The sequence below is a fragment of the Aethalodelphis obliquidens genome, unplaced genomic scaffold (assembly GCF_003676395.1).
Source record: "Aethalodelphis obliquidens isolate GAN/ISIS:26980383/991018 unplaced genomic scaffold, ASM367639v1 scaffold43, whole genome shotgun sequence".
NCBI lineage: Eukaryota > Metazoa > Chordata > Mammalia > Artiodactyla > Delphinidae > Aethalodelphis > Aethalodelphis obliquidens.
Genome location: NW_020837987.1, coordinates 10,299,618 through 10,322,008, shown reverse-complemented (window position 1 = coordinate 10,322,008; position 22,391 = coordinate 10,299,618). Strand labels below are relative to the sequence as shown.

The 22,391-nt window shown below is 55.3% G+C and overlaps 4 protein-coding genes across 16 annotated transcripts; 2 read left to right on the top strand and 2 right to left on the bottom strand.

Annotated features, from left to right (window-relative positions):
• Positions 1-1,420: 1,420 nt before the first annotated feature.
• ZNF428 (zinc finger protein 428) lies at positions 1,421-9,575 on the top strand. Its single transcript, XM_027079744.1, has 3 exons — positions 1,421-1,762; positions 4,615-4,819; positions 8,886-9,575. The coding sequence occupies exons 2-3, from the start codon at positions 4,744-4,746 to the stop codon at positions 9,407-9,409; spliced, it is 600 nt and encodes a 199-aa protein (XP_026935545.1). The 5' UTR covers positions 1,421-1,762; positions 4,615-4,743; the 3' UTR covers positions 9,410-9,575.
• On the bottom strand, positions 4,779-6,676 carry SRRM5 (serine/arginine repetitive matrix 5). Its single transcript, XM_027079745.1, is given in 3 exon segments — positions 4,779-5,200; positions 5,203-5,504; positions 5,537-6,676. Coding segments are annotated over 3 exon segments (1,839 nt in total). The 5' UTR covers positions 6,652-6,676.
• A 1,462-nt stretch (positions 9,576-11,037) lies between the features above and the next one.
• IRGQ (immunity related GTPase Q) lies at positions 11,038-21,916 on the top strand. Of its 3 annotated transcripts, none has more exons than XM_027079733.1 (3): positions 11,038-11,162; positions 18,642-19,173; positions 20,431-21,916. In XM_027079733.1, the coding sequence occupies exons 2-3, from the start codon at positions 18,644-18,646 to the stop codon at positions 21,752-21,754; spliced, it is 1,854 nt and encodes a 617-aa protein (XP_026935534.1). In that variant the 5' UTR covers positions 11,038-11,162; positions 18,642-18,643; the 3' UTR covers positions 21,755-21,916. The 3 variants fall into 3 exon arrangements, with proteins under 3 accessions (XP_026935534.1, XP_026935532.1, XP_026935533.1); XM_027079731.1 differs by lacking the exon at positions 11,038-11,162 and adding an exon at positions 18,074-18,183; XM_027079732.1 differs by lacking the exon at positions 11,038-11,162 and adding an exon at positions 18,190-18,331.
• On the bottom strand, positions 14,383-17,913 carry ZNF576 (zinc finger protein 576). 11 transcript variants are annotated; one of them, XM_027079737.1, is made up of 5 exons: positions 17,809-17,913; positions 17,075-17,175; positions 16,513-16,526; positions 16,299-16,425; positions 14,383-15,429 (listed from the first exon to the last, which is right to left on the bottom strand). In XM_027079737.1, the coding sequence occupies exons 2-5, from the start codon at positions 17,157-17,159 to the stop codon at positions 15,002-15,004; spliced, it is 654 nt and encodes a 217-aa protein (XP_026935538.1). In that variant the 5' UTR covers positions 17,160-17,175; positions 17,809-17,913; the 3' UTR covers positions 14,383-15,001. The 11 variants fall into 11 exon arrangements, 9 of the variants coding, with proteins under 9 accessions (XP_026935538.1, XP_026935537.1, XP_026935536.1 ...); XM_027079736.1 differs by having other exon boundaries at positions 17,337-17,908; XM_027079735.1 differs by having other exon boundaries at positions 17,075-17,904.
• Positions 21,917-22,391: the final 475 nt, after the last annotated feature.

Genomic DNA, 22,391 nt, shown 5'->3' with positions numbered 1-22,391 from the left:
CACTAAGCGCAAACTTGATCCTGTTCTAGACACTGAGGACCCAAAGTGAAAAAGGTTGACTCCAGTCTTAGCTTCACAAAGCTTTCATGAGGAAACCAGACTACAGCAAGGACGGAAAAAACAAAACAAAACAAAAACTTAACTTCTGATTGCCATAAGTACTATTAATGTAAAATACAGAGTAAGGGGATGTGGGTATTGTTTTCTTTTAACTTGTTATTATGGAAAACATCAAACATACAGAAGTAGACAGAACAGGACAATGAAGCCCCATGCTTCTGTCACCCCAGCTTCAACAACCATCACCTCATAGCCAATCCTGCTTTATCCCATAACCCTTTCACTTCTCTAAAGCCTATCTGGAGGTGCTATCTTAAAAAGATCAGAGGAAGCCTGTCACATTGACATCTGTGCCAAGATATGTATGATGAGCACAAGAGCAGCTACTCAAAGATCAGAGGGAAAAGCATTTTCAGGCAAAGGGAACAGCAAGGGCAAAGACCTGAGATGGTAAAGAGATTGGGGTGTTAGAGGGGAAGTGGAAGTAGATAGGATTGTATGGGGATGGGGGTTGAAGTCAGAGATGAGCAGGGTTAGACCATGTGTATAGCTCCTGGGCCATGATAAAGGGTTTGGATTTTTTTCTAAATGTAACGGGAGCTCATTGGAGAATCTTAAACTGGAATGTGAGTCACGTCCAGGAAGCCTGGAATTCTGCAATAGCTTCCTATACCTTCATCGTAAAGTCTGAGCTCCTAACGACGCTTGTAGGAGACTTTCCCCTCTCTGACTCTGTTCCAGGTACACTAAACTGCTTTCACTTCCTCCAACCAGGCAATTTTTTTTTTGCCCCTAGGCCTTTGCCCTTGCTGTTCCCTCTGCCAGAAAGACTCCCTGGGGCAGGCGCCTCCTGTGGCTCCCACAGCTTCCTCTGCTTTACTCATCCCCAAGTCTGACCACTCCGGGTTGTGGTTCTGATTATGTGTGAATCTCCTTCCTTTGACTGGGGGGCCAGCAGGATAGAGGCCGGGTATGTTCACTGCGGAAACCATAGTGCCCTCTAGCACAGGGCCTGACACACAAGAGGGCAATGAATATTTATCCTGGTTATGGGGAGAGGGTTGTGAGGGTTGGTAAGGTTCTTGTCCGTTGTGCCCCCTCTCCGGATGCAAACTGATTCCGACTGAACTGAGGATGCCCGCTTCGCGCTAGTCCGCAGTCCCTGTGCGCATGCGCTATTGCCCGGCGTTTTCCATACCCCCGCCAAAGCCCCTCATATGCTAATCAATGCGCTCTGGAGTATGGCCCCTCCGGGGAATATGCAAATCAGCTCTTCCATCGCCCGAGGCCTCCCATTGTCCCGCGCTAAGGTTATGCAAATGACCAGGCCTCAGGTCCAGGATCCAGGCAGAGCTGGTACCCCCACCCCACCCCACCCCCAGCGCATCCCATTCTCTGTAAGGCGCGTTCACAATCGATCACGCACGCGCAAGCCTTGCAGTTTCTCGTTCCGTCCGGCTGCGGACTGTACCAAGTAAATCCGGACAGCGAGGGGCAAGGCCCGGAACCCCCTGCGCGAGCCTTGTCGATGGCCCGACTCAGCCCCTCTTCCCACTATGCTACAGGAATGGTCTATCTCGCCGCGCAAGCGCCCTAGGCTCTTCACGCCCCTCGCACTCCCTCCTACCCCACTTGCAGCGCAGGCGCAAAGCCGGGGCGTGCAGCCGCTGCCGCCGAGCCGGAGCTGGGGCCGCCAGCGCCGGTGAGTGTCCGGGATGGAGGTGCGCGGGGCATGCTGGGAAGCGGGCACCACGGCACCGCTGCATGATGGGAGTGACGGCTCCCGTCACGGAGGAGCCGGCAGCAGTCTTGGGCCGTGACGGCTTGAGCGCGAAATCCAGGCTCCCTTTTCTCCCCCAACTCATCTCCGTGCCGTCCTGGGGCATCCTGGGAAAATGGGACGCCGTGCCCTAAAGCATTGTGGGAGCCTGTCAGCTAGTCGTTATGAGCCTGCTGAATTCTGGGATTATCCTAGCTTTTTGTGGGGAACCGTGCCTTTTGTCATGCACCTTCCGCTGAGCATCCTGGAAGCTTGGAGTGCTTCGACGAAGAGCGCCTTGGAAGGTGGTCATTATAGGCCCGAGGCATCCTGGGGAAAACTGCAGCATCAGGGGGGACTGGGCCTTATGGTCCTGTCTAAGGTTTTGTTCTTGCCTCCTCTCCCTAGCGTTGTGGGAATGGGTGCCTATTATGTTCGCGCATGGCATCTTGGGAGTTGGTTGCTGTGGGCTCATGACACTGTGGGGTCTCCGGCACCGTTTGCGTTATGGTAGTGAGAGAACCTCATTTATGCCCCTCTAAGATCGTAGAAGCCTGCCTGGCCGCCATGTTCACTGTAGGTATGGGACTTGGGCACCAAGGACTACCTCCATTCCTGACATCTGGAATACTCTGGAAGGGGCTTTGTGTGATGTGGGCTTGGGGAAGGGTAGGCTGCACTGGTGAGCAAAGTCTCCTGCTAATCCCATAGGAAGTTCTGATTGTCCCTGGTGTATGGTTGCCAGTTATAATATAGAACGCCCAGTTAAATTTGAATTTCAGGTTAACAACAAAGAACTATTTAATATACCCATGTTCCATGCAGTATTTGAGGTGTACATTTCTAAAAGACTCTATCTGGAATTCAAATTTAACTGGGTATTGTATACTTTTATTTACTAAATCTGGCAACCTATCCTGGCATAAAGTAGAGTTCCTAAATTAAATGGAGCCCTATAGGCAATAGGGTATTATGAGAACTCTCCTCTGCCAGTTATGAATCCTCTCTGTCCTTAAAGCCCAATCCAAGTGTCTTTAGAAAGCTCACCTGCCATTGATGCCAGCTTTCCCGTGCCCCAGCCTCCTCCAGGCTTCAATCCTAATCTTTTTCTCTTTAGTCCCTGGCATTAAACTCGACCCCTAGAGTTTGAAGGGAATCATGCGTTTTCCACCATATTAGCCAGTGCCCAGCACAGGCCTTGGTATATAAGAGGTGCCGCTGAGGCTGCCAGCCCCTTCATAACTTGCTCTGCCTGGCTCTCTACTCTCAGGGAGCACAGTGGGAGAAAAAGAAGTGCTGTGTGTGTGTGTCTGTGTGTGTGTGTGTCTGTGTGTGTGTGTAGGGAGTATTGATGAAGAGGGAGAGAAAGGAGAGGAGTCAGGGAAGGCTTCTTGGAAGAGGCAGAGGTGGTGTTTGGCTGAGGAGAAGTATAGAGGTTCTTGTGTTTGAGGTGGGCTTTGGAGAGAGAGTAAGAGTTCTCCAGGCAGACATGGGGGGAGGAGCACATTCTAGACAGCAGTTGTAGGATTTACTAAGACCCACAGATGTGAAAAGTCCTGTTGTGCACAGGGAGAGGTGAGAAGTCTGGAATGGTGGGGGTTTATAGAGGGCTGGGGTTGCGGGTAGTAATAGCCACTGCTAATGGAGTACCTGCCACATACCACCAATTTATATCAACGAGCCTACTGAATCTTCAAAAAATCTTTTCCGCTGAAGGATCATTTTATGAGAGGTAGGATGACATGGCTTCAAATCCTAGTTCACCCACCTACCAGTTGGTATGATAATTCTCTTTGTGCCTCAATTTCCTCATCTGTGCAAAGCAGATAATAATGTCTCAACGTGGTTACAAGTACGTAAGTTAAGCCCTAGAAGCCCTTTTTGTACCTAGAAGGAAGCAGGCTAGAGAAGAAAGGTCCTTTGTTTGAAGCTACGCAGCTAGAATGTGGCAGATTTAGGATTCAAACCTAGGCATCATCTTGCCAAGGTGTAAATTGATGAATTAGGGCAGGGGTTTCCCTGGTGGCACAGTGGTTAAGAATCCGCCTGCCAACGCAGGGGACACGGGTTCGAGCCCTGGTCCAGGAAGATCCCACATGCTGTGGAGCGACTAAGCCCATGTGCCACAACTACTGCGCTCTAGAGCCTGCGAGCCACAACTACTGAGCCCGCTCGCCTAGAGCCTGTGCTCCGCAACAGGAGAAGCCACCACAATGAGAAGCCCGCGCACCACAATGAAGAGTAGCCCCCGCTCGCCGCAGTTAGAGAAAGCCCGTGTGCAGCAACAAAGACCCAATGCAGCCAAAAATAAATAAAAACTAAATTAAAAGAAAAAAAAGAGGGCTCACATTCACAGATCAGTGCAACCATGCTAGTTTTTAAAATATAGAATTACTTCTAGACTGGTTGGTATATCACCACTATTCCAAGTAATCCCCACCCCCAGCTGCCACTTTGGACTCTTCCCCCCGCCCCAGACTTTCCCACAGCCTAGCGAGCAAAGGGTTAATGCCTGGCATAGGCCCATGTTCCCCTCTCAGTTCTGACTGGTGCCCATGTTGGTGCTCGCTGTTAAATATTTGGAATATCACCCTTCCCCACCCCATTGAATGAGAACCAGATGGGGAAATTAAGGCCTGCGGCGGGGCAGAGCCTGCAGTGAAGGCTCTGTAGGCAGTCAAGGCCCTTCAGGCAGTCAGGGACAGGGTTGGGATCTGAGCACACTGAGTCCCGGGGAGGCAGATGCCATGTAAAAGTTTATTGAGTCATCACAGGCCTTTCCTTCCCCTGTCCAGCATCCCTCTCTACCTGCTGACATCCTGCATCAGAGGACTCGTGGCCGACGTGTGGCTGTGGAAAGCTGGCCAGGGAGGGACACTGCCCAGCTGCTGCTCTGCTCCTGTCTCCTGTCCCCTCCCCTGGCCATGACAGAAACCCGTGAGCCAGCTGAGACTGGGGGCTACGCCAGCCTGGAGGAAGACGATGAGGACCTCTCTCCAGGTGAGATGGCCTTCGAGGTGGTGGTGTTGGCTTGATGATCTTCCTGGTTTGGGATTGGGGCTCCGCTGAGAAATCTTGATGGGGAGTGGCTCCTTATCTCGCTAGGTTTTCTGTTCTGATTAGGACTCTGTGCCCTGCTAGGGGATCCCTTCCTGCTGAGACTTCTGGGGGTTCTAGATTGGCTGGGATCTTTCTCTTTTCTGAGGGTTCTAGATTGGCTGTGATCTCTTTCCTTGCTGGAGGTTCTGAATCGGCTGTGATCTCTTTCCTTGCTGGAGATTCTAGTTCGGCTGTAATCTCTCTCCGTGCTGGGGGTTCTGGAGTGGCTGCAACCGCTCTCCTTACTGGGTGTTCTAGATCGGCTGTGGACTCTCTCCTTGCTGGGCTTCTAGACCATCTGCAACCTCTCTCCTTGCTGTGGGTTCTAGATCGTCTGTGACTTCTCTCCCTGCTGGGGCTTCTAGACTGGCTGTAACGTCTTTCCCTTTTGGGGGTTCTAAATTGGTTATAAGTTTTCCCCTTGCTGCAGATTCTAGAGTGGCTGTGTCTTCCCATCTGACTGGGAGTTCCCTTCCGGGTACGACTTCTTGCCCTGCTATGATTTCTCTTCCAGCTGTGACCTCTCACCCTGCCGTGGGCCCTCTCCCTACCGCGACTTCTTGCCCTTCTAGGCATTCTAGACCAGCTGCGACTTCGGGGCTGGCTGGGGTGCTAGACTGGCTGTGACTTTGGGGCCTGCTGGGTGTACTACCTTGGTTGTGACTCTCGACCCTGCTGAACACTTCAGTAGGGCTGTAACTCCATCCCCTGCTGGGGGTGATCTTCTGACTATAACCCTTCACCCTCCTCGATGATGCTGGAGACGGGCAGTGACCTTTCTCCTCGAAGGGAGTTCTAGCGGGGCTATAACTCTTTGCCCTACTGGGGGTTCCAGCCAGGCTGGAGCTCTTCCCCACATCCAAGGCTCCTGGGGGGCTGCAGCTCCTCTTTCTGCTCACATTTCTAGGCTGGCTGTCACTCCTTTCCCGGTTGTTGGTTCTCAGCTGGCTGTAACTCTTCCCCCAGCTCTGTTTTCGCTGGGAAGTAGGAGTTCTCACCCTGCTGGGCACACCTGGTCTGGCACCATTAGTTCTTCTCCTGCTGGGAGTGCTGGCCCTGTTGGCTGACCTCTTGGAGCTGCGGCTTCCGCTTCTGCCGGGAGTTCTGCCTCGGCCGTGGGTGCCTCTGCGCCCGGGGCGTCTTACCCTGCTGGCCTTGCTGGCTTTGCTGGTCCTGGCGTCAGTGCTAGCCTTGCTAGGCGTTCGGGCCGTGCCGTGGGCTCGGGACTTGTTGCTGGGCTGGTTAGAAGGGGCTGCCTTTGTGCTTGCCCATTTGGGAGATTCGGACATGCTTGGGCTCGTGACCGAGTTAGGGGCGGTCACAGGTTTGGTGGACACAGAGGGGCTGTTGGGCATGGCCGATTTGGTGGTCTTCAAGGAGGCAGGAGGATTGGGAGACGCTGCGGGCATCAAGGGTCCCACGGACGCCGGAGGCATGCTGGGCTTCCGGGCTCTCGCAGGTGGAGAAGGCAGGGTGGCTGCAAAATGGCCTATGGCCCAGGAAGTCGCGGTGGACACAAAAGGCCTGGCAGCCGTGGGTGGCCACCTGATTGCCCTTCCCAGGCCAACTTCATGAAGTCGCAGTGGGCAGTGAAGACTCCGGAGGGGAGGTGGTGTGAAGTCAGAGATGGGAGGAGAAAGAGGGGTGGAGCCCCAGCTCAAAGCTGGAGGTGCTTCGTCTGTGGTTTGCAGCCGTTCAGCAAATGCCTCCCCAGGCTGCCTTATGCTCAGCATTGCTAGGGACACAGAGATGGGTCAGACCCAGGTCCTGCCTTCCAGGGGTCTCCAGTCTCCAGACCCAGACCCAGACCGTCACCGTCCAGGCTGTCAGGGTGTGTTAGGGGGCAGGGCGACCCCAGACGAGAGAGGCACTGACCACCTGGGCAGTCAGGGAGGACCTCACAGAGGAGGTGACGTGGAGCTGGCGCCTTAAAGAGGAGCAGGAGTTTGCTAGTCGAGAAGGAGAGGGTCGCTCCAGGTGGGAGAAGAGCAGACGCGAAGGCCTGGAGGAGGGAGAGCAGGGCCACCCTTGTTCATTCAATCCACATGTCCCGTTGGGGACCCCAGATGAGTCAGAGCTGCCCCTGAGGGGTTTCTAGCCTGAAGGAGGAGACATTCTGGGGCCCAGATGGCTACAGCCTTTAGAACAGTGACAGGAGAGGTGGAGCCAGGGTGGAGGGAACAGGGGAGAGACCCTCTGCCTGAAGTCATCGGGGGTGGTGACTTCATGGAGGACAGAGCCTGTGCCGGGCCCTGAAGGATGAGTAGGAGATCGCCAGGCAGATAGAGTGGGGAACAGCGTTCCAGGCAGAGGGACCAGCCCACGCCAAGGCCTCGGGAAACATTTGTTAAATGGCAGACAGACAGCAGGACAGAGGCAGGAACAAGTAAGAGACAGAGAGAGCTGCAGGGAAGGACGGACGCTCAGCAAACATAACCTGTTCTCTGAGCTGGGTGATGCCGGGGACCCAGCGCTGAGTCAGACCAGGCCTGGCCGCTGGTCTGGTGGGAAAGGACAGGGACACAGGTGACCACAGCCCGATGGGCTCGGGGCTAGGACAGCCAGGGGGCAAGAGCAAGTGACCGGCTGCCTGGGATTAGGAGATCTGGGATGCTCTCACCAGGGAGGAAAGCCTCCTTCTGGGTCCTTAAAGGATAACGGGAGACATTCCCAGCAGAGGGAATGGCATGTGTGAAAGCCGCAGAAAAGCCTGTCAAATTGAATGCCAGGCACAAAGAAAGTGTTCTAGATGCTAGGGACGCAGTCATGAGCCAGACGAAGTCCCTGCTTTCAGGGACAGGCAGTAAACGTATAAGCAGGTGTTACATTACCTTGAGGAGAAAAATAAAGCAGAGTTAGGGGCGTAGAGAGTGCTAGGGAGGGACTGCTGGCTAGACGGACTGACCAGGGTTTCACCGAAGTGACACTTGAGCAGAGATGTGACAGAGGGGAGGGATCAAGCCTTAGTCCCTCTGCAGAAAGGGTGGCAAAGGCCCTGAGTTGGGTGCCGGCCCGGGGAGTTGAGGGACGTGAGGAGGCGGTGGGGCTGGCTCAGTGGTAACGGGGTCCCTGTACGCTGCCGGGGGAGACTGAGGAAGGGGGGCCAGTGGGTACAGGGCTAGGCTGTCACAGTCCTAGGAGATGCTTTGGGCAGGCTTCTGCCACCACGTCTGTAGAAGCCGGTATTTTGCTGCCGCCGTAGTGGGGGCTCCCCTCTCCACACCCCCCATAACAGTTGTTGGTGTCACCCTTCCTGTACAGTGACTTTCCATTTTTTTTTAAACCTAAACTTGTCCTAGGCATGTCCTTCATACCCATGAGATCACAGTAATATATCTATATTTACAAATAAATATTTTAACTCACTTAACTAGATATTTATATATATATATATATATATATATATATATATATATATATATAAAACCACATATTTCAGAGTATGGGTATGTGTATGTGTTTTAATTTGCTGAAGTACCTGTTCACGTGTTTGTCTCCCTAAAATGATCCAGTGTAGGCCATCACCCACATTTAGCTTTTTCCCCGTTTAACTGTGTGACTGGAGGCCAGTGAGTCACCTAACCTCTGTGCCTCAGTTTCCCCAGTTGTCACTTAGGGATAATAGTACCTCCCTCAGGGTTGTTGTAAGGATTAGTTGAGTTAATATATAAAAAACAAGGTTCTTAAAACAGTAGTGGACACTGTCATTGTTGTTTTTATGACTCCTACGTCTCCTCCTTTGTTCTCTTTAAACCCCTAAGATGCAGTTCTTGCAAGACGTTCATTTGCCTGACACACAGGTGCTGCCTCTTCTGCACGATGGGGACCCATCTGTGGGGAGCGCAGGGTCGGGCCCGGGCTGCCCTCTCCATACTGTGGCGAGTCTGAACGGGGCTCAGGGAGGGGACAGCCGGGCACAGCGCTCTGTCCCCTGATGACGCCGTCTTTCCTCTTCCGCCCCCTTTAGGCCCCGAGCATTCCTCTGACTCCGAATACACTCTCTCAGAGCCGGACTCCGAAGAGGAAGAAGATGAGGAGGAGGAGGAAGAGGAGACCACTGATGACCCCGAATATGACCCCGGCTACAAGGTGAAGCAGCGCCTGGGGGGGGGCCGGGGGGGCCCATCCCGCCGGGCCCCCCGTGCAGCCCAGCTCCCGGGCCCCCCAGCCCAGCCCTGCCAGCTCTGTGGCCGCTCCGCCCTTGGGGAGGCCCCACCGGGCACCCCACCTTGCCGGCTCTGCTGCCCCGCTACAGCCCCCCAGGAAGCGCCAGCTCCTGAAAGCAGGGCCCTCGGGGAGGAAGAGGAGGAGCCGCCTCGGGCTGGGGAGGGCCGACCAGCTGGGAGGGGGGAGGAGGGGGAGGGGGAGGAGGGGGAGGAGGAGGAGGAGGAGGAGGGCGGCGCCTACCACTGTACCGAGTGCGAGGATTCCTTTGACAACCTCGGGGAGCTGCACGGGCACTTCATGCTGCATGCCCGGGGTGAGGTGTAGGGAGCGCCCAGACCTAGGGAGCTTGGCAGAGGGGTGGGGCGGGTGGGGTGGGAGGAGGGGGCTGAGGACATCGGGGTGGTCGCGGTGGTCACGGGGATGGGGTCCCACTGATCTGTGTCGTCTTAGCAGTAGTTGTGTGAAAGCCAGAATAAAAGCCAAATTCTGTGTGTCGGCCGAGTGTGCATTTGAGGTGTGTGTGTGTGTGTGTGTGTGTGTGTGTGTGAGCTCGAGTGTATAAGGCATGCGCCTGGGCATTTACCTCACCATCCCTGGGCTGCTTGGGGAAAGCTAAGTATCGTTGTTGCTGAGATAATTAACGCTTACTAAGTGCATATGTTCAGTGTGGTTCCCATTATTTCATCATGGACCCCGTGATGCACAGGCTCACACACAACAGAATTTTTTGCTCACGTCATAGTCCGGGATGGGTGTTTCAGGTTGGCAGGTAACCTCCATATGGTGATTTGGGGACCCAGGCCATCCTGTAAGCCTTTTGGCATTCACATGGTCATGGCTGGGTGTCCATGGCCTGGGTTCTGCCAGAGGACGAGGAAAGAGAGCCTGGACAGGTACACATGTTCTCTTAGAAGCCCCAGCCTGGAGGGGGCACATAGTGCTTCCACTTACGTCCCTTTGCTGAGAGATTAGTCACATGGCCACAGCCTGCTGCAAGGGAGTCTGGGAAAGGCGGTCTAACCAAGTGCCCAGAAAATGGTTTGTGGAAGACAGCCCGTGCTCTCTGCCACTTCATCCAAGAACCTTCACAAAGAGGACTTTAATTATAATCACAGCTCCGCTTCCTGAGTGCTTCCTGGGTGCCAAGTGCCAGTCCAAGAGCTTTATGTATATTGACTTAGAGAAGTTGTGCATCTAGGAACTTACAAAAATAGAACTTTAATTATAATTACAGCTGCCATTTTCCCAGCACTTACAGAGTGCTGCATTTTATTTACATGAGATCATCGGGTCCTTAGAATAACTGCGAGGTAGGGACTGTGATCCATTAATTCACTTCACAAATATCTTTTGAATACTTGCTGTGTGCTAAGCATTGGGAACACACCAGTGAATAAAATAAAATCCTTGTCCTCGTGGAGCTTACGTGGAGGTGGGAGGGGGCCACCGGTGGGGACAGATAGTAAACAAAAAGTAAGCAAGAAGGATGTGACATATGCTGGATGTAAGTGCTGTGGAGAAAAATAGAGCAGAGAAGGGGGACCAGTTCTGGAAGAGGGTGCAGTTTTAAATAGTGTAGTCCTCCCTGAGGAGGTGACAGAGACCTAAGCAGAGACCTGAGAAAGGGAGGGAGGGAGCCTGGCACACAGGTGGGAAGAGGATCTAGGCGAGGGGGGGTGGGGCAGGAGCCTGCCCCACGTGTCACTTAGGCAAGAGTGGCTGGAGGGGATAAGGGATGGCAGAGCTGGAGGGATGAGGTCAGAGGGGAACAGAGGGTCAGCTTATTACAGCCTTGTGGAAACGCAGGCTCTTGCTCTGAGATGGGAAGTACTAATTCACAGAAGCTTGGCACTGAAGCTCCTTTGAAAATAGAAGCCTAATTATAATAATAGCTACCATTTACTGAGCATTTACTGTGTGCCAAGCTCTGTTCTAAGGCGCTTTACATGTGTTAACTCATAGAAGCTTGGCAACTAAGAACCTTCAAGAATAGAACCTGAATTACCATAATGGCTCACAGCGGACCAGGCCCTGGGCTAAGCGCTTTATATGGACGATCACATCGGATCCTTATGAGGTAGGGACTGTTACTTATTACTCATTCATTCAGCAGTGATTTATTGAATACCTAGGAGATGCAGGCACTATATGGGGAGCTGGGAGTAGAGTGGTGAACACAATGAACAAAAATCCCTGCCTTTGTGGAGGTTATATTATAAAGGGGAAAACAGATACTTGAATATTTAAGTAAAATGTTTAGAACGTTAGAAGGTTATAAGTGCTGTGGAGGAAAAGAGAAGGGGGACGGAGTGGCTTGTGTGTGTGTGTGTGAAGCAGTTTCAAATGGGGTAGCCAGGAAAGGCTTCACTAAAAAGGTGACATCAAAGCAGAGATCTAGAGGAGGAGGAACGGGCCATGTGGCTGTGGGAACAGCAAGTGCAAAGGCCCTGAGGTGGAACCTGCTTGGGATGTTTGTTGAAGAGCACTTGGGGCCACAAGGCTGTTGCTGAGGAAGGCAGGGGGAAGACTGGTGGGAACACAAGAGCAGAGACGGGCAGAGAAAAGCAGAGGGGAAGAGGACCGGGTCACACAGGCCATTAATACCGACTCTGACTTTCTCTCCGAGTGTGTCGTCATCATCATAATTCTTAGAGGCGTAGGGGCTGCTATCACGACCATTTTACAACTGCTACAGCCAGGGCACAGAGAGGTTGAGTAATCTTCTAGAGGTCACACAGCTGGGAAGAAGCAGAGGCAAGGTTTGAATCCAGACAACTAGGGCTAAGGCACCCATTCTTAGCCATTAAGCCACACACCAGAAATGGCTGTCCACAGCCACCATCTGACTTGCAGGAGTGTATTTGGTCTCCAGAGTTATTGAGGTTTTTTTAATCACGTTGGTTACCAACATTTAAAAATGGGCAGGTTTGACACAAAAATGGAAGTTTCTGGCTTCCTTGTGAGATTGATTGCTGAACCCACAATCCCATGGGGCAGTAGTTTGCTGGAGCTGAGTAGGGGTCACCTCCTATTAATGGGGCATTCCCTCCCGCATGCCCAGTCCCCACTGCCTGGCATCTGGGCCCCTTACACCCTGCTTGCCTCACTGATTTATGGTACCTGCCTGGCCCCAAAGAGCATTCACACTGACGCCTGTTACAGGACCTTGACCAAAGCATCTTTCAAAACCCATACTTTTTATCCTAGAAGCTCAGAATCTTATACTTATGCACTCTTTGAGACTTTCATAACCACTATAGCTTAGCATCACTGAATCTCAGAATCATCACAGCAGAAATCCACAGCTCATTAAAACCACATGGATGCATCTTTTTTCCTGGAGCAGCATGCCTAAGCCCTCTTCTGCCGTCAGACGGGGGTTTCTAAGCACAGAAGTAGCAGATTATCCATTCATCATCAGAAGTTCCTAAGGATCACGAGAGACTGGGAATCAAGAGACCTGGTCTCCTGCCAGTGGGGTCATTCAGTTCTTCAGGGCCCAGGCAGGGTATGGAGACCAAGCTAGGAATTCCAGAGGATTCAGTACCGGGAATTGGTTACACAGGTACTAAAACACTGAGAGCACAAACATGGAAAAGTGAAGTAACTGAGAAATTAGTGTCTGCAAGAAGCTCCCACCTCTAGGACTGGGATGCAGAAGGAGAAGCGCAATGACCAGAACCCAGTGGGAGCTTGGTGGGCAGGCCACGCCACGTGTATGGCTGGTGCAGGGGCTGGCTGCCACACGGCTGCTGCTTAAACCCCAAGAGGGGCACGGTGCCTTGTGCTGAGAGTGTAGACAGGTATTGGAGCCCGAACTGCTGCTGGAGGGGTTCCAGCAGGAGCCTAAGGCAAGGTGAGTCCCTTCTCCCCTCTTCCGACCTTCCTTCTTCCCATACCTCTTGTGGGATGAACTTAAGGAAGCCAGCTTTCCAGGGAGTCTGGGAAGCGTAGCTGCAGAAAGCCCAGCCTCATGGAGCAGCGTGGAAGGGCGGGCTGAGGCTGAGAAACAGGTAAACGACTGGGCGCAGTCAAGGAGTTCTTGAGCCTCCACGGTAAGCGCTGTCCTAGGTGCTGGGGATGAAGCAATGAGGGAGACAACCCACTCGCCCTCAGAAGCTTGGGTTCTAGAGGAAGGACACAGATGATGACAGAAACACAGGTGTGATAATTCCAAGTGTTGAAGAGTGCTGGGAATAAACTAAATCAGGCTAAGGGTTGGAGGTGCTGTCCTCTGAAGTGGCAGGTATCGAGACCTGAATAATGAGGAGGAAGCCTTGCAAAGTTCTGGGTAAGAGGGAACAGCAAGTGCAAAGGCTCTGAGGCAGATGCCAGCCTGGCACGTGTGGCTAGAGTGTAGTGAAAAAGACAGAACCGGGAGGGAGTTGAGATTGCTTAGTGGGCTGGGACCTAGTCATTGTTGGGTTTTGTGGGCCTGGGTAAGACCTTTGGATGTTACTTATGGGATGCCGTTGGAGGGTTTTGAATGAGGAGTGATGTAAGCTGACTTACATATACACAGGGGGTGGTCTGTCGTAGAGAGACTGGAAGGGTGGGGGGAGCAGTCGTGGTAGCAGACCCAGCCCCCTGCTGTCTTCTTGCTCTGCCATCCTGTTGTCGCTCTCATGGTCCAAGATGGCTGGATACCATGTCCGCGTTCCAGGCGGGAAGGTCAAGGAAAGGCAGGTTCCTTTCTGAAGCTTGAGGACTCTACCCAGGAATTTAGTCAGAGCTCAGTCACGTGGCCACATCTAGCTGCAAGGAAATCTGGGAAAGGCTGTCTTTGTAGCCACCGTGTGCCTAGCTAATGAGTGGGATATAGCTCACTCTCTACCATACCCATCTCACCTGTGGGCTTTCAGAATATCCCTCAAGTCAGAGTCTGTGATTATTGTATGCAGGGCTGTGATTATTGTATGCAGGGCATCGACCATCGTCTCTAGGGGCAGGGCAGGTAATGCAAGGGAGTAAAACTGGTCCAGTGGAACTCAGCCCAGGGTTGGGTCTTTCAAGAGCTGAAAATAGGATCTTAATGGAATATCTCCCTGTGTTGGCCAAATACGACAGGAAACAGAAGGTATCTCTGTTTGACTCCAAGCCAGTTTCCCCACAGGGCCAGGCCAGGTCTGCCCTGAGCTCCCCACTCCCCATGCCCTTATGTTCTCTGGGAATTCCTGCTCAAAAGCCAGAGTTCCTTGTTTAGACATTTTATTATGGACCTTTTGTTTTCAGATACTACTTCTGTTAGTTTATTCATGCCATCTCACCTACACATACAAAAAATATGCCGTGACCAGAATGGTACATAAAATTATTTCAATGAACAATAAATTATCTGGGGAGGAGGAAGGCAGAGCCATCCAATGCCACGGCCCCACCTTGAGTGGGAAAGGCTGGCAGGGGGTGGGAAGAGACAAGGGCCCAGATTGCAACCCTCACGTGACTCAGTGCAGCCTCTGACTTTGCTGTCCCATCCCCAAAGGCTCAAGTTGCTCCACGTGTGGGACCCATTCGGTGGCATTACAGGCAGGCAACACCTCACTTTCCCTCCCCGATTCAGGCCCAGATCCAGGCACTTGGCTCTTGCAGCCCCATTGCCTCCACCTGGGAAGAATTAATGGTGATAACACAACCTGCAGCTAGTTATGATTTCAAACTATTTCATTGGGAACGAGGAAGATACAAATAACAAATTTCCCTCTTTCTTCCTTTCTCACTATTGTTTGATTTTACTGTTTCCCTGAAGGCTTTTGTGTCCTCCAAAGACGGAAGCTCTAAATGAGCATCTTCTGGGTCCTATTGATCAGGAGTCCTTTGCCTTTCCAGGGAGGAAAGTAAATCCCTCCCATCCCATATCAGATGGGTGTCCCACCAGCCACAGAGCTTCCATTGCCCTAGGGAGGGCTGGAGCCACACTCAGAGCTCCCCCCGGGCATGCCGGATGTAGTGCTGATGCAGCCCTGCTTCCTGGGCAAAGTCCTGCCCGCACTCAGTGCAGGCGAAGGGGCCAGGAAGGGGGTGGGCCTCGTGCGCCTGGCGATGCCGCCTCAGAGAAGCGGCCTGCCCAAAGGTCTTGCCACAGTCAGGACAGGGGAAGGTGGGTGGCGTGGTGGTGGGCGCAGCTGGCTGGGAGGGCCTGGCCGCTGGACCGTGGCTGCGCTGGTGGGTGATCAGGGCCTTGGAGGAGGGGAAGGAGCGGGCGCACGTGAAGCAGATGAAGAGGACCCCCTGCAGCTTCTGGGCCACGAAGTCCGCTGGGTGCTCCCGCTTCATGTGACGCTCCTGGAACTTGGAGTCTGCGAAGGTGATGAGGCAGCGGGTGCACTGCAGGGCCCCCAAGTGGCCTGAGGGACATGAGGAGAGGTTGGGGGAGGCCAGCAGGAGTCTCGAGGGCCTCTCCCAGCCTCAGAATCGCACCAACAGTGAGCATGCAGGGCTTACTATGTGCCAGGTGCTATGCCGGGCCTGGACAGCACTTACTGGACCTGTTTTACGGATGAGCAGACTGAGGCTCAAAAAGGTTAGGTAACTTGCCGACAGTCATGAAGCTAGGAAATGAAATGGCGGAGTCGGGACTGGAACCCAGGGAGGCCGCCCTTCCTACAGAGCCATGTGATTAGAGCACAGCCTCGAGCCAGCCTGCCTGGAACTGACTCCTGGTTCTACCGCTTCCGAGGCAAGTAGAAACGGCGTTTTCATCTGGAAAATGGGGTAATGACCATATCAGTATCTACTTTACAGGGCTGTTGTAAGGAATAAACGAATTAACGTATAAAAAGTGCTTAGAACAGCGCTACACAATGGTTTGCAATAATTATTGTTGAGACAGAAAAGAAGCCCCGCAGCTAGGAGCTGGCCTGGCACTCACAGCTAGGCCTTGGTGTTCTGTTCGGCATAAACAATTTCACAGAACATCGTCAGACGAGGCCATGCTGTGACTGAGACGAATCAAGACAAGACCATGCCGTGATGCCTTCTAAACACAACAAAACGGGAACACTGTCCACGCCACGAGGATGGCCAGACGCCCTCCCCCGGCCCGTCATGGCTGAGACGAGCGCCTGCTGCTGCTTTGCCAGTTACACCTGGAGCCTTGCTTTGCTCCTCCCTCCTTCTAGGTACTGAGCTAGCCAGCCATGTGATTGCCCCTGCTTCCTGGCACCATCCATCCACAGCAAAACCCCTTTCTTGAACCCTTCCCCAAATCACCTACCACAGCCTAAATCCTGTAATAAGTCCTTTCTTATTACTGAGATGCCCCACGGTATGTGTGCTTCCTCAGCGCAGTGAGCAATAAGCCCAACTTGGTCAACTCCAGGTGTGTTCCTGGTGGTCTCTGGCTGGAGAGCATTGACACTGTGGCTTTCAGCGTTATAAATACTTAACCTCTCTTTGCCTCGGTTCCCTCATGTGAAAGTGATAATTACCAATTTCACAGAGTCTGTTAGGAGGACGGAATGAGATAACAAACGTTAAACTCTTAGAATGCACCTAGCACATAATAAGCATTCAGTAGAAGCTGTTGCTATTATCCTAGGTCAAGTTGGCTGCCTTCATTAACATTAAGCTTTCCCCTTTTCTGCCGCCAAACCCCATACCAGCCAGCCCCATGAGGTGAGTAGTGGCAAGCCCTTTTGACAGATAGGGAAACGGAGGCCCAAGTCACACTGAAAGTCTGGGGCAGAGTTGGGACTGGGGCTCTCTGCCCTTTCCCAGCCACCTCTCCCACCCCAAGCCTCTCTGGATGCCACTCTGTGCCTCTGAACTGCATCCCATTCATGCTTATGTGGATAGAGCAGGATGGGTACGTCTGAGGGTAATAAGGGTAGGGGTGGGGAGTAGCAGGTCCTGGGAGAGTAGCTCAGGGACCATTAACAGCTCCTTCCCAACAGGCAAATCCCCGCAACGCCCTGGACACTGAAATGCTATAGAAATCCTTTTAGCATCACAGCTCCTGCACCCCACCCATCTCTGGTCAGCAGTACTCACAGATGTCACCTCCCGGACTTTGGGGACTTCTCTCCTTGGACGAATCCTGCTGCTCCATGGTCTCTTTGGGGTGCCGGTCCTCCATGGTGACTGAGACCCCTCTGGTCAAGAGAGGAGCACGCATGACAGAACAGTAAGTCAAGTGAAGTCGCTTATCTACAGCGAGTCTTAGAGGGCCCGCCAATCCTATGACCTTTGACAGGCTTGGCTTTGCCAGCCTTTGGCCGACCCCCCACGAGATAACATCTCCTTGAATTCTAACCTGATAGAGCAGCTCGCTAGAGAAGATGCAGTCCTCCCAGAAGATTCAACTACCCCGGTTTGTGACTCCCCTTAGAGCCTTCTCACTTGCGTGAGACCTCTGACCTATGCCTCCTACATCAAACTAACTCCCTGAACTCAGAGCGCGGGACCCTTGATCTTTGACACCAGCCTCATCCCCTTCTCTCCCACCTGTCTTGAGGCAGGTAGTGGTACCCACGCTTTAGCCTGCCTCCTTCCGGGAGACATCTTTCTCTGACATCCCGAAACTCTTATTGCACCTAGAACCCTCGCTTCCCACGCGCGCTTTCAGCCGCTGTGACCCGCTGCCCCAAACACTGCCCTCGGCTCCCTCCCGAGGCTGGTAGCCCAGGCCTCTGCTTTTCTCCAGACAGCAGAGGGCTGCCTTTCGTTGCGCCTGTCAGTTGCTCGTCACAGCGCCGTCACCCGAAGTGAAGCGGGGTAGGGCCCGCCGAGTCTCAAAGTCCCGGTGGTTTCCACGGCCTTTCGCCTGATGAGCCTTTCGAAGCCCAGATCTCGGGTTGCCATCCGACTGCAATGATTCAGTCGCGCCAACCCGGTCCTCAAAATAATGGGAGGGGTCCTTCTCTGCACTGGGGTGCGTAATGATGACGTTGCAAGCCTCCTTTGCAGTGCAGACCTAAGCTTATTGCGCAAGTGTGTTAGGCGCTCCTGACGCGCACGCGCTTTGGCTCCCTCATTGTTCAAGGTTCGGCGACCGCCGAAGAGAGAGTGCCCTTCGGCCGTTCTGCGCAGGCGCTGCAAAGGGCCCTGTCCCCGAGGTTAAGCTTTCGAGACACACCCCCTCCTAAAAGGAATGACGTCAGGTTAGAGCCCCCGGAAAGGGTCTGGACATCCCCAAATCCCGGCGCTTTAGCCTCATGGGCCTCCTTCCTCGAACCCCAGAGGCAGAGCTTCTCAGCGGCTGACCGACTGCTACCGACTGCGCAGTCCCGTGTGCCGGCTGTTTGCTCGGTCGGTGATTTGGAAGGGAGGAGTGAGGGATAAAAACATCTGTGTCCCTGAGGGAGGAGGGGGCTAGAGGGCTATTTCTGAGTTTCTGAAGCGTAAAGGGAAAGGCATCCAGAAAGAGGGCGGACAGGACTCCCAGGTCCCTGGGGAATAGGGCCTGGGCGCCAGATTTCTAGGTGCCTGTCAGTGATACCCGAGAAGGAAAGAAGTGGTCAGGGTAAAAGGCTGAAGTCTGAGACCAGAGTGGGGAAGCTACGAAAGAAAAAGGTTGGGTGCTCCGTGACCCGGGTCTTCCTCTCTCCCCACTTTCCAGCCATGCCTCCGCCGCGGGGTGACGTGACCGTCTTATTCCTGGGGCCTCCGGGCTCGGGTAAGTCTGCTGTGATCGCAGCGCTGTGTGACAAGGATGTGGAGACGGTAGAGATCCCCGACGGACGGCCGGATTCCGGGCTCCCCAGCCTGAGAGCTGCAGGCCCAGGCCTCTTCCTGGGCGAGCTGAGCTGCCCACCCGCAGCGCCGGGGCCCTGGGCGGCGGAAGCCAACGTGCTGGTATTGGTGCTGCCCGGCCCCGAAGGGAGTGAGGAACCCTTGGCCCCAGCGCTGGGGGAGGCAGCGCGGGCCGCCTTGGCCCGAGGAACACCCCTGCTGGCTGTGCGGAACCTTCGTCCCGAGGAGTCACAGAATGTAGCCCAGGCTCGGGATCAGACCGCAGCCCGGCTGGACAGCGCCGGGTTGGGCGCCGCGACTCTCTTTGTGCTACAGACCGACTGCCGCAGCAGCGACGGCTGCGAGGAGCTGGAGCGCCTGCGGGCGACGCTGCGGAGTCAGGCGGAGGCGCTGCAGAGGTGAGCGCGGCGTTTCAGGGTGGGTTGAAGAGGACTGGTGCTTTATTTAGTCTGTACCTCCCACCCCTAAGGTGCTCTTTGAGGTCTGCGAGACCCCGCCCTCAGCGAGTTTGGGGCCAGCCTTAACGGGATATCTGCTGAAAGCCCTGCTCCCTCGTCCAAATCCCGACCCTCAGCGCAGGTTTTGAGGTCCACGAGGTTCCACCTCAAACTAGCGCTCTGTGCTTGACCCTTTTCTATCATCTAGGCCAAGGGTCAGCTAGAAGTCTGGACCTGTCATTCCAGGTTCCGCCTCCTGCGAGCGCTCTGAGGTCCTGAGCCCCCGCTCCCTCGCGAGAATTCTAGGAGGGACCGGGACCTAGCGCCCAAACACTGCCCCCAGGCCAACGTGTGAACGAGGGCTCACTCTCTCCAGGCAAGCTGGTGGTCCCCGCGAAGCTTTTACCCGAAGACTCCACTCTCCAGTCTTAACCCTCTTGCTCACCATCTGCTTGGTTCTCAAGCGACCCCAGTCTCCGGAGAGCCACACCCTAAGCGAGCTTTGTCGTTTCGGGGGCCCTCCCCCACTTCCTTTTTCTAATCCCCTTTCGCTTCTGTGTCCACTTGCTGGCTACCTCGTGAATTTTCTCCCCCAACCCCAAGCGGCCTCCTTTTATAGACGTCAAAACGAGGCTCAGGGAGGGGCAGCCTCTTCCCCAGGCCCACCACTCGTCTTTCTTCCTTAGCCACACACCCTTGGTAAGAACTAGTAGATGAGGGTTCTCCCCTCACCTGTCTTTACAGCCCTCCTAACTCCTAGTCTCAGGAAGGAGCGCCCTTGGTGACCTTGCCCTTGTCGAATAGGGCTCGATTTTCGTTTAGTCCTCAATACAGTCGCCATTCTTTCTTTGCTCTAAACTCCACTCTCTATGAGTTTTGCCCCGCCCAGCAGGGCTTTTTCTTAATCCTGCAGGTCCCTCGGAAAGACCCGCTCCCGCAGAGTGTAACCCCGGGGAAGGCTTAGCCGGGTCCCCATTTTCGACTCTGTTGGCAACCTGATTTCTGATTTCAATCCAGCCGCCCCACCCCTTCTTTAAGCCCCTCCCTTTTCTTCATAGCCTCAGATTCTGTTTCTGTGCCATTAGTCTGGCCCCTCCCTTTCCTGATTATTCAGAAAGCTCCGCCTTGTCATCATAGCCCAGTCCTGTCCCCGTAGCCCAGCTCGCCAGCATTTAGCCCCTCTTCTGCCCTTGACCCCATCCCTCCCTTTCCCCGCAGGCTCCTGCCACCGGCTCAGGATGGCTTCGAGGTGCTGGGCGCTGCAGAGTTGGAGGCTGTGCGCGAGGCCTTCGAGACGGGTGGCCTGGAGGCGGCGCTGTCATGGGTTCGGGCCGGCCTGGAGCGACTGGGCAGCGCGCGCCTGGACCTGGCCGTGGCCGGTAGGGCTGACGTGAGCCTTGTGCTGAACATGCTACTCGGGTTAGATCCTGACGACCCAGGTGCGGTGCCTGCTTCGGCGCCCGCGGAGCCCATGCCCTACCCGGCCCCAGAGCGCCCCAATGTGGTGCTCTGGACCGTGCCTCTGGGCTCCGCGGGCACTGCTGCCGCCCCCCACCCAACCCACTACGACGCTCTCATCCTCGTCACCCCTGGGGCCCCCACTGAGAAGGACTGGGCCCAAGTCCGGCCCTTGGTGCTACCAGATACGCCGCTGGTCTGCGTGCGAACAGACGGCGAGGGCGAGGATCCGGAGTCCCTGGACGAAGAGGAAAAGAGCGGCGAGAGCTTAGAGAACGCAGGCGGAGGGGGGTTTGAGAATGCACGCAGTGAGGGGAGGGAGAAACGTGGCCCTGGATCGCAGAAAGCAGGCAGTGGGGAAGGTTCAGAGGACGCAGGCAGCGAGAGTTTGCAGCCGGTTGGCGTCGGCGTGAAGAAACCGGGCAGCGGGGACTCAGAGCGCGCGGCCGCACTGAGCCCAGAAGATGAGACGTGGGAGGTGCTGGAGGAGGCGCCGCCGCCGGTGTTCCCGCTGCGGCCGGGCGGCCTCCCGGGGCTGTGCGAGTGGCTGCGGCGTGCGCTACCCCCGGCCCAGGCCGGGGCGCTGCTTCTGGCTCTGCCACCCGCGTCTCCCCGCGCGGCCCGGACCAAGGCTGCGGCGCTGCGGGCCGGGGCGTGGCGGCCGGCCCTGTTGGCTAGCCTGGCGGCGGCGGCGGCCCCAGTACCGGGGCTGGGCTGGGCCTGCGACGTGGCGCTCCTGCGAGGTCAGCTGGCCGAGTGGCGGCGGGCGCTGGGGCTCGAACCCGCGGCGCTGGCACGACGCGAGCGCGCGCTGGGCCTGACGCCGGGGGAGCTGGCCGAGCGGACACGCTTCCCGGGTCCGGTGACGCGCGCCGAAGTGGAGGCGAGGCTGGGCTCGTGGGCGGGCGAGGGCACCGCCGGGGGCGCGGCGCTGGGCGCGCTCTCCTTCCTGTGGCCGGCGGGCGGCGCGGCGGCCACCGGGGGCCTGGGCTACCGCGCGGCGCACGGCGTCCTGCTGCAGGCGCTCGATGAGATGCGGGCCGACGCTGAAGCAGTGCTGGCACCGCAGGTGCCCGCGCAGTGAGGGGATGGGTTGAGGGCCGGGGCTTCCGGGGTGCCCCGTGTCCCGGCTGCTCGGCTTGGTCAGGGGTTGAGGACTGCAAGTTGCCGTAAGAGGGAGAGGGCGTGGTGATCCAGACTCTGGCATGCTAGTATGGGATGTCTGGGCTTGTGAGGTCACAGAGCTGGGGGCGGGGGGCGGGGGTGGGGTGGGGCGCGGGGGCCGCCACTCAGAATCCTGGGTGCTTGAAGGCGATGAGGGTCTGACCACCGATTGGAATGTGTGACTTCTCGTCACCAGGATTCCTGGGTCCTGAAGGGGAATAGAGTTCGGGGGACATGACTCCTGATTTCTCTGGGGGACCAGAGGGTGTGACCCTCAGACTCCTAGACTCCTGAACTCCTGAAGGGAGTTGAGGGTTTGGGACTCCTCTAAGGGGATATATCTTGGTCTCCAAAGAGTAGAAACTGGATCTATTAGGTGTCTAGTCCTCCACGGGGAGAGGAGGTGGAAGCCCTGATTCCTGATGAAGGGGGTCTGCATCACACCGGGGACTCTAGCATGGAGGAGGGGGTCTGGGTTCCCCAGGGAGCTGGAATCCTTGGGCTTCTGAGCCACAAAGGGGTATAAGGTCTGGGTTTCTGCGGGGTGGGGGGATAGG

Excerpts from the sequence above, each read along its gene's own strand:
- ZNF428 (XM_027079744.1), top strand. The coding sequence starts at position 4,744 with ATGACAGAAACCCGTGAGCCAGCTGAGACTGGGGGCTACGCCAGCCTG. Across the intron at positions 4,820-8,885 it reads CGATGAGGACCTCTCTCCAG|GCCCCGAGCATTCCTCTGAC; the intron begins GTGAGATGGCCT and ends CGCCCCCTTTAG.
- ZNF576 (XM_027079735.1), bottom strand. The coding sequence starts at position 17,198 with ATGCGTGCTCCTCTCTTGACCAGAGGGGTCTCAGTCACCATGGAGGAC. Across the intron at positions 15,430-16,298 it reads ATTACAGGATTTAGGCTGTG|GCCACTTGGGGGCCCTGCAG; the intron begins GTAGGTGATTTG and ends CATGTCCCTCAG.
- IRGQ (XM_027079731.1), top strand. Across the intron at positions 19,174-20,430 it reads CAGGCGGAGGCGCTGCAGAG|GCTCCTGCCACCGGCTCAGG; the intron begins GTGAGCGCGGCG and ends CTTTCCCCGCAG.